The sequence below is a fragment of the Drosophila novamexicana genome, unplaced genomic scaffold (assembly GCF_003285875.2).
Source record: "Drosophila novamexicana strain 15010-1031.04,08,12 unplaced genomic scaffold, DnovRS2.1 tig00001062-arrow-arrow-pilon, whole genome shotgun sequence".
Classification (NCBI taxonomy): domain Eukaryota; kingdom Metazoa; phylum Arthropoda; class Insecta; order Diptera; family Drosophilidae; genus Drosophila; species Drosophila novamexicana.
This window is the reverse complement of record NW_020824838.1, coordinates 348,188-358,400: the sequence shown is the minus strand read 5'-3', so window position 1 is coordinate 358,400 and position 10,213 is coordinate 348,188. Positions and strand designations below refer to the sequence as shown.

The 10,213-nt window shown below is 39.2% G+C and overlaps 1 protein-coding gene across 1 annotated transcript; it reads left to right on the top strand.

The window, feature by feature from the left end:
• The first annotated feature begins 2,891 nt into the window (after positions 1 to 2,891).
• On the top strand, positions 2,892 to 8,140 carry LOC115766026 (chloride channel protein 2-like). The gene is made up of 12 exons (XM_030709797.1): positions 2,892 to 3,077; positions 4,398 to 4,505; positions 4,582 to 4,753; positions 4,812 to 4,940; positions 5,001 to 5,134; positions 5,189 to 5,345; positions 5,403 to 5,613; positions 5,687 to 5,788; positions 6,332 to 6,566; positions 6,629 to 7,570; positions 7,628 to 7,861; positions 7,922 to 8,140. Exons 1-12 carry the CDS (start codon positions 2,892 to 2,894, stop codon positions 8,138 to 8,140), a joined length of 2,829 nt encoding a protein of 942 aa, XP_030565657.1.
• The last annotated feature ends 2,073 nt before the right edge of the window (positions 8,141 to 10,213 follow it).

Here is a 10,213-nt window from a genome sequence, read left to right as displayed (position 1 = left end):
TTTGTCAATCAATCAACTATTCCCAACAAAATTAGTTGAGCGCTATAAATTATTTTAAACGATAGGGATCTTTAATGAACCGCTTAGCCAGGCTAATTCTGTATCGAGTCATAGATTGGTTTGCAATATTGTAAATAAGATTCAAATTTATTAGAAAAGTTGCTAAAAACAAAAATTTAACTATTGGATCTGCATCCCATCCAAAAAAAAAAAAAAAAAATTTAAATGATTTTAAAAAATGCAACTTTCCATGCAACTACTTTAGAAGAATAATAAGTATGGATTGATTATACGGATGACTTGGTCTAAAATATGATATGACTTAATGTGCTTATTTTATATAAAAAATAAAATAAACAAGTAAGCCGGGAGCTCCCGACTAGGGGATACCCTGAACCCTCTTCTTCCAACATCAAATATATATATATATATATTCTATTTTAGAAATTATATGTCAAGTTTGGTGACTCTAGCTCTTATTATTTACCAAAATTGCCCAAAAAACAGGATATCGATATCGATTTTTATCGATTGCTTGGAAACGGAGTAAGTTATCGATTATCGGAAACAAACTCGATCTGCGCGGGAACTAGGAGCACCTACAAGTTTCAAGTCTCTAGCTCTTATAGGTTCTGAGATCCTTGCGCTCATACATACGGACGGACGGACGGACATGGCTAGATCGACTCGGCTATTGATGCTGATCAAGAATATATATACTTTATGGGGTCGGAGAAGCTTCCCTCTGCCTGTTACATACATTTGGCTTTCGCACAAATACAATATACCCTTATACTCATTTTGATTGGGTTCAGGGTATAAAAATATATTGTTGAAGCATGATAGTCCATGTTTTATTTGTTTGGCTTAAAGTGTAAGTCTTTATGCTTAAGAAGTAGAACTAAATTGGGTTTGATTCAAAATGCGCGCATAATTTTGATGAAATTTACATCATAACAGCTCTTGAATGAAGCAGAGAGCTGAAACAGAATTGTCGTACATCACTTTTTAGTCTTCAAGTTCCTTCGTTTGTTTTCTCATGATAAACATCGCTATTTTACCGACAAAAATATATCTTTTCAAATATATACATTCATTATAAGTAATTGCTATATATTCAATTTTTGCAATAGATCAATTTTTGTATTAATATCGATACAAAATCGGCTTTTAACTTCGAGAGCAATTTCGGTAAGTGAACTCTCGTAAAGCACAAACAGATCTAGTATTTTTTTAATTTCAAATATAAGGAAAATTGAGATTCTGTTTGTCTCAAAACATCAGACCCTTAAGTCAATAAACTGAAGTATTTTTGAAAAAAAAAACTATTACAAATTGAGCCTGAAAAAAATGTTTTGGAGGCAGCACGAGAATATGAAAGCCCGAAAACTCCCTAAAAGCTGCTCAGACATATTTGACGAAAATTGGACTAGGGTTTGCAACGGCAATTACCCATCGAAGATTATCGAAAAATATGTTGATAAATTAATGACAGCAGGCGAGCCATATGTAGTATTCAAAATTAAAGAAAGTGTGTATCTAATATCTATGGGCGAGTCCGCAATATTCAATGAGACCCAAATTGCATTAAATGTTAATGGAACTTTTGTTAATCCAAAAACTGGGAAAACAATCGAGAACGTGGTCGCCCTTACCTGTTTACCCTATAGATTCCGCTATACTGAGGAGCTCGTGGCGAACTGTTTGTACCCCGAAAACATGTCCGATGCGAATTATACAATACTCAACTATCCACTCTATGAGAAACAATCCATGCAAGCCCAAATGAAATACGGATATCAACTGGGCGGCGTGGTTGATGATGAACCCAGTTGTGCTATCTATTCAAAGAACTTCAATTGGTGGATTGCAGTTTTTATCGGCTTGCTGCTATGCTGGGCGATCATTTCAAGTCGTTTTCGAATATAAAACAGCGCAAAATTTCTGAATGTGAACAGTAAAAAACTTCTGCTGTTAAACTAGGTGGAGCCTTAACATATTCTGTACAAATTAGCAGCACGTTAACAGAACTTCAAGGTGCGGCTTTACATAATTCAAAGATGTTAACGATATTAAAAACCGAATTGCAAGCCCCACATACTAACGGGTTTTCAGCTTACACAACTACAAGATACCCAGTAAATAATATGTAAATTAATTTGACATTTGTAATATGTTAGAAATCGGAACAATTTAAACGACACGAGAAAGCTGTTCCGGTTTTTATCTATTACAGAAATAAAACACAACAAACAAAAATAATTATTTTCCTTCTTTGGTCGCTGAAATAACAGTTCTCATTGACAATGATTGGCAGAGTTTACAAAATTTTCGATTATCTTCAAGCATATTTAATGTTAAATAAACATATTTAAATATGTTAAAAGTAAAAAACAGAAGCTTCTTTCAATTCAAAATGCGTTCAAGGTTTTTTTATAAGTAAAAATAAATAGTTAGTTTTCTGCGAAGATTTCTTAACACTCAACAAACCCCACATCAAAAACGATTTTACAGGGCAGCTTGGCGAAAAATGAGAGCGAATGTCGACAGCACCTAGTAGGCTTATTGGCCAGTTGGACTCGCACAGTTTCGCCTGCGTCCAAGTCGACTGAGGCAGCAGTCGCAGCAGCAGCCGCAGCAGCAGCAACCTGAGGGCAACAGCTGTGGAAACTCCAGCGCATTTATTGCTCTGGGTTGATAAACCTATTTTGGCAGCGCTGGCGGTCGGATGTCTTCCGCAATTGCCAAAAAAAAAAAAATAAATAAAAAAATATTAACTTAAATAAAAAGTGCAAGTGTTGATTAAATAAAACTTAAAAATAACATCAAAATATTTCGATAATTAATATTATTAGGGCACTTATCGTGTGCGCCGTTCGATAGAAATCAAAATGAAACGCCATAGCCAGGGCGACGATGTGGAGCCCATTGTCTCGTCCTCGCGGCAGCCCGTGCCCAACATCGTAGCGCCCCAATCGCCGGATACATATTCCAATGGCTCCACAGCGCGGCAGGAGCAGGAGAAACGCGAGATCGCCGGCGATGATCAGGAAGATTTTGGCTACACGCATACGCTGGTGAGCGATAAGTGGGCTTTAAAAAAATATGAAACTCGCCCGAATGTCAACCTTTTTCTTTTGAGGTTAAAAATATATTAAGCATACGACACGTGTGCACAAGTTCTGAGAGTCCTTTGAAAATAAAATAAAGCTGTGGTTTCTCATGTTGTACAACAGCTAGGTACTGCTAAAAGAATCGAACTCTTGAAGTTCTAACTCTTGCATATACATACCTTACTCTTGAAATTCTATATAACTCTGTGAATCTACATTTTCTTAGTTCCAGTTTTAATTGAAATGATGTGACACATTTTTTTAAATTAAATAAAAGATATTTTTAACTAAATTTATTCACACGATCTATATACTTATATACTCTTCCTATATACTCATCTTTTAAACTGTGTTAAATTTTTTTAATTCCAATCAATTTAATTACAACTGAAATTGATAAATTCAGAACCTAACGATCTGTTTCCACATATCCTGGCCCATTGGTGCAGAAATTAGATATCCGTATGTACAGAGTATTGAGACATAGCGAAGACACAACCCCAGCGAAAGCTTTCGCACCATTAAAGCTATCAGGCTGCCAAATTCTGAAATAGAATCTTAACGCGCGACTGGTACGAGTTTAGTTAAACAATTGTAATGACAAAAACATTATAATCTGACAAATGGGTATAACCAAACATTTTATAATAAAAAGAAATATTGAATAAACAGCCGAAAGATATTCAATCAAGCCAATTTTTTGCTAGCTGGCTGGCTGGCTGGCTGGCTGGCTGGTGTTCACAGCTTGTGGCTATTGTCTGACAACTAATTGGCAAACATCTAGTGATAATTTGTCACTTACCTGGTCTAATATTTGATGGCATTGTGGCATGACTGGGGAGCAGGCCCGAGGCCCCAATTGTTTGCATTGCTTTTTAGATATGCAAATATCCACTTTTTTTCCACCTGCTTTGATTAATGTCACGCTTTTTTTTCCTTTTTTCAAATTTGTTTTTTTCTTTGTAATTTTATTCATTATTTTCCGGGCAAGCTGCGTTAATTGTGCCTAATTAGCATCGCTTAAAGTGTTTAATTCACTGCGCATGTGAAAAATGTGACTATATTATTTACAATTCTTTTATATTTTGCCAGAAAACATACATCAAAAAATATATATATATATGTATGTGGCATGTATTGTGCGACTATCTAAATACGTTAATTTTTTAGCACCTCACATGTGACAAATTCTGTCTGTTTTTTATTTGTCCTACCGTCTAAAATATTGATGAGTCATGTCTTTTTTTTGGTTTTTTCTTGTTTTTTTTTGGTATTGATCTGTAGATGTATGGCCGTTATTCTAGGGATCTACAACAATTTGCAGGCGATGAGGCACGAAGATTGCGCAAGCTCGCCAAGTTGCGCAAACAGGAGGATAAGCTCAGGAGTCAGGTTTGGATACAACTTACATAACATATAATTAATTAACGATAAATATAACATACACACCTCCCCACTCTCCGTATAGCTGCTGCAGCTGGAGTCCAATGATCCGACGAGATTGCACAGCATGTCCTCGTGGGCGTGGCACCATGTCTCCGATCGCCTGAGCAAGGATTGGATCTTTCTAACCACATGCGCCATTATAATGGCCTTGATATCTCTGGCCATGGACGAAGGCATACGCTTGTTTGTGGCAGGTAATACCAGCTTATAGCCTGATGTCCAGATATTTTTTCACTTTTCGCATCATTTCAGCGCGCTTTTGGTTCTATAAGGATATTACTGCCGATCCATTTGCCCAGTATTTGACTTGGGTCACAATACCCGTGCTAATGATATTATTTTCAGCCACTTTTGTGCATTACTTGGCACCACAAGCTGCAGGTAGGATGTGTCTGTTAACAATTTTCCCTCCTAAGCCAGCACTATAATTTAAACTTTAAGGTTCTGGCATACCTGAAATGAAAACCATTCTGCGTGGCGTTCCACTGAAGAACTATCTCACATTTAAGACGCTGGTGGCCAAGGTTTTGGGCCTAACATTCGTGTTGGGCAGCGGCATGCCACTGGGCAAGGAGGTGAGCTAAAAGCTTTTTATAATTCGCAACTAGAAAAAGTTTGCCTCGGTTTAGGGTCCCTATGTGCACATCGCCAGCATTGTGGCGCATCTTCTAAGCAAGCTGGCAACGCCATTTCGCAGCATCTATCAGAATGAGTCGCGTAGCACCGAAATGCTGGCCGCTGCCTGCGCTTTGGGTCTGGGCACCTGCTTTGCGGCGCCCATCGGAGGTGAGGCGGAAGCTAATAAGACTTAGTATAAGTAAACTAATGAATGTCATGCATCAGCTGTGCTTTTCAGCATTGAGGTGACCACCACATACTTTGCGGTGCGCAATTATTGGCGCGGTTTCTTTGGCTGTGTGGTGGGCGCTTCGGCGGTGCGACTTTTGGCCGTGTGGTTCCAGGGCGCTGACACAGTTACCGCTGTCTATCCCACCAATATCAGCACAGAGTTTCCTTTCGATTCGCGGGAGCTTGTCTTCTTTGCCTTGACTGGGTAAGCTCTTTGTTAGACTTGTAATCATTCGTCCTTTCTTTATATACATATATACCTCGTTATATTTTTATAGTGCACTCTGCGGCTTGCTGGGCGCCTCCTTTGTCTGGGTGCATCGTCAGTATGTGCTCTTCATACGCTCCAGCAAGAAATTGAATAAGTTTCTGCAAAAGAAGTGAGTTTATTTTTCGGAAATGTGATCGAAAAACGATCCTAATCCTGATTCCTAATCAGTCAATCGGTCAGTCTGTCAATCCGTCAATCAATCGGTAAATCAGTCAGTCAGTCAATCAGTTAATCAATCAGTCAGTCGAAAAACGACCTATTTCTCATGATTCCTAATAAGTCAATCGGTCAGTCAGTTAATCCGTCAATCAGTCAGTCAGCCAATTAGTTAATCATTCAGTCAGTCGAAAAACCTTTTCTCATGATTCCTTATCAGTCAGATAATCAGTCAATCAGTCAGTTAATCGGTCAATCACTCAATCGGTCAGCCAGTCAATCCATCAATCACTCGGTAAATCAGTCAGTCAGTCAATCAGTCAATCAATCAACCAGTCAGTTAATCAGTCGTTCAATCAGTTAACCTGTCAGTCAGTTACTCTGTCTGCCAGCTAACCTGACGGTCAATCAGCCAATCACTCAATCAGACAAAAAGTTTTCTGTATATAGGTAATATCATGAACGATTAATTGAATGCCGAGTCTCTTTTTAACAGTCGCCTCATATATCCCGGCCTTCTGGCCCTGCTGATATCCACGCTGACCTTCCCCCTGGGCACTGGCCAGTTTCTGGGCGGTGATCTCAGCACCGAGGATCAGTTGATTGAGCTCTTTAGTAACTTTACCTGGACCGAGAAGGATATGAGCGCGGAGCAGGCGAACATTGTCGCCCACTGGCAAACCAAGCACACCAGCATCTTTGGCAATCTGATTAGCTATACGCTCTTCCATGTACGTAGCTCTTGGCAAAGCCAGAGGACCAACCATTCATCCATTACTCCCACTTTCCACAGTACTTCTTCTCCATCATTGGCTCCACTATGGCCGTGCCGCACGGCATGTTCATACCAGCTCTGAAGATTGGCAGCGGCTTTGGTCGTTTGATTGGCGAATTTGTGGCCTGGACTTTTCCGCTGGGCGTGCGTTATGGCGACTGCATGTCACCCATTATGCCGGCGGCGTATGCTATTGTGGGCGCTGCTGCCTTTGCCGGCTCGGTGACCCATTCCATTTCGGTGGCCGTGGTCGTGTTTGAGATCACGGGACAAATTGCGTTTGTGGTGCCCGTGCTTGTGGCTGTGCTGGTGGCCAATGCGGTTGCCTCGCTGCTGCAGCCGTCCATGTACGAGAGTGTGATAATGATCAAGAAGCTGCCCTATCTACCCGATCTGCTCTACACAAACTCCTCGCTGTACAACAAGTATGTGGCGGACTTTATGCTGCGTGATGTGAAGTACATTTGGCAGGGCATCTCCTATCAGAGCCTCAAGGATTTGCTGCGGCAGAACAAAAAGCTGCGGTCGCTGCCCTTGGTTGAGAGTCCAGAAAATATGATTCTCCTGGGCTCCGTGCAGCGTCTGGAGTTGGTTAAATTGATCGAGGAGCAGGTTGGACGCGAGAAGCGCATGGAAATGGCGCAAAGATGGCGCGAAGAGGAGATCAAGGAGCAGTCTTCTGTGCGACGCCCGTCACGCTTCGACGTTGTGGCCGCCCAGGACATGCTGAATCTGCACCAGCTTAACGCTGACGAAGCCGAGGCGCACAAGTCCATACTGAAGAAAAACAATCAGCAGTCCAGCGACTCGCTGAACAGCGTCCACAGCAATTCTGAGTCCCCGCTGCGCACGGTTCTTCAGTCCATTTTCAAGAAGTCCTCGGATCCGGTGCTCGACCTCGAAACTGGTACCAATGAGCAGCTGCCGCCCGTGGTCAGTCCATCAAAGCGTGTGCACCTGGTAAGTGCTGTTGAATGTTTTTAAAAACTTAAGTCTCTAATCATTACCCAACTCTAGATTGGCGATCGTGTCGTCGACATGTCACCCGAGGGCAAGAAGCTTTGGGAGCTAGATCAATTGGCCAAGCCCATAGACTTTTACAACTCTGCGGCACGCGTGGATCCATCACCCTTTCAGCTGGTGGAACGCACCTCATTGCTGCGCGTGCACTCCCTGTTCTCCATGATGGGCGTTAATCACGCCTACGTGACCAATATTGGTCGCCTTGTGGGCGTGGTGAGCCTTAAGGAGGTGAGTCAACCATGGCACAACTATCCAAGCTATTTCAGCCAATGATCCATTGTTTTCTAGCTCCGCAAAGCCATTGAGGACATTAACAATCAGAGCTTTGAGCCTTCAGCCCGCGAACATCCGCCAGATGTAAAGCCCCTGCTCGCAGGCAGCTCCAGTGACGAGGGCGTCAATAGCACTATCACATCCGTAAACTCCATGTCTGGCGACATTCGAGCCAATCTTATGGGGGCACAAGGAAACGGTGCAGTTAATCAGGGCGCACACACCAGCGTTTAGCTGAGGATCACCTAAGAAACAAAAAAGGTTAGCGATTACCTGAAGGAAAACTATTATACTTAGTAAGGAGCAGGACTCAAAGCACACTTGTTTGATGCAAAAATATAAATCAACTATCTATAGAAATGTTGAAAGTTAAATCCAAATGACTGGACTCATCTGGTGCGCCGCCTTCAAAACTAAACTGAAAAATACTAATACTACATATATTTTAAGAGGTTGTACCTTAAAAATGTTCAAAAGTTTTGCTTGTTATGTATTTGAATTATGTTGATGTATCTTATGTCAATAAATGTCTCTCAATTTTGTTAATAATTTTGATTGAGAGCCATCAAGTAAAACGGGCGACCATAAGGCAAACTCTATTCGGGCAGGTAGATCAATGTGATCAAAAATATTCTCAGACTAAGCGATCCACAAAAGAAATTCGTATGAGGTGCAAAGCTTCATACGATCCACAATCAAATAAAAACCCGTGGGAACGGATAAAGCTGCATATTTTAATTAGGTTATTAAATTGCGAATAAGAACTAATGGACTTCGTACGTCGAAAAATCGAATACATATTTACTTTCTTTATCATACATATTCCTTTTTAGAGCTGCGAAACTGTAAAGAATTGATTGTATAAAAAGTAATTTACTTTATAGCCAACTCTACTTTAGTCAAATTGTTATGTAACCCCTTTGACACTTGTGTCAAATTTAGTCATTTTGTCAATAGAATTCAATTTTTGATCCGTATGAGTTTTAAAATTTCTCTCACTTCCAAATCGAATTTTATAGCCGTTAATCGTTAAAAATTGCTCATTGCAGAACCGAAAACGACTTCCCCCGGGCTTAGCCGGGTAATGAATGCTTGTTAGTGCTCAGTTAAGTAAAACTCGAACCATTAAACATTTTGTATATTTTGCATTTTTATTGACTTTTTCTTCGTTTTTATGTATAAAACAATATATCTTCATTTTTTTAGTATGTTTCTTTTTGTTTTTCTTTACTTTTGCATCATTTCGATCTCTTTTTGCCGCGTTGTTGATTATTTAAAAAAGGAAACAAACAATTCTTCGCATAGAAATATATTCGGACATTATTGTTTGCATTCTTCGTTAAAGATCTTTCAAACATTCCTGCGGTTCACAACGCTCTCAAAAACTCGCTCGTTGGCTATGCACACACTTAAAATATACTCTACTCCCATTGCGACAACAGAGAGTATATTGGCTTTCTTTAATTTTCGTTTTTTTTTTTTAATGAGTAAAGCAGCGCGTTTTTAGTATAATTGTGTACGGCAAAATATTACTCGTTTTTGAATGGACATTTTCTTGCAAAAGAATAAAAACTAAAGTTAACTTGTTTTTGTTTGTTTAAATTTATGTCGTATATGTAAATGTGTGTATGTGTGTGTGTGTCAGTTTGCGTAGTGTAGTGTTGTGTATAGTATACGATTCTTTTTTTGGAGCGCTGCTTGCTTAACATGCCTCTCGCTTAGTTCCCTTTACTTATAAATGTTATTACATATATTTTTTTTGTTTCGTTGCGAAACATTTCTCACAGTTTTACAAATTAAAACAAGAGCGTTCCTTAGTTTTTTTTTTCTTTTTTTTAGTTTTTTTTTTTTTGTTTTGCCATCATCATCAAATATCATCGTGAGTTCCTGTTTACAATGCAAACAAACTAGTTGTTTTTTGTTTTGTTTCATAGGAATACATATTTGTATAAATTTGTTTTAAATTATCTGGGGTACTCGCACTTAAATATTAACAAATTTCTTTCAAATTGTAACTGAATTTATTGTTTTTTAAAAAAAGTTTGATATTAATAGGATTGTATTTTTTGTTGTATTTTATGCATAGCAATAGTTAGATTCTCTTTTAAATTATTTTTGTTTGTTTGTGGAAGTATTGTTTTTTTGTTTTTGTTTTTTTTTTTTTTATAGTTTTTAGTAACAGTTTTGTTGTTCGGAAAAATAGAAGTATCTTCTTATGTATACAATTAGTTGAGGCGCAAAGCATTCTGACATTCTCTGATCTCGTTGGGGCGTAAACGTATGCAAAAAACAAAATTATTATAATAA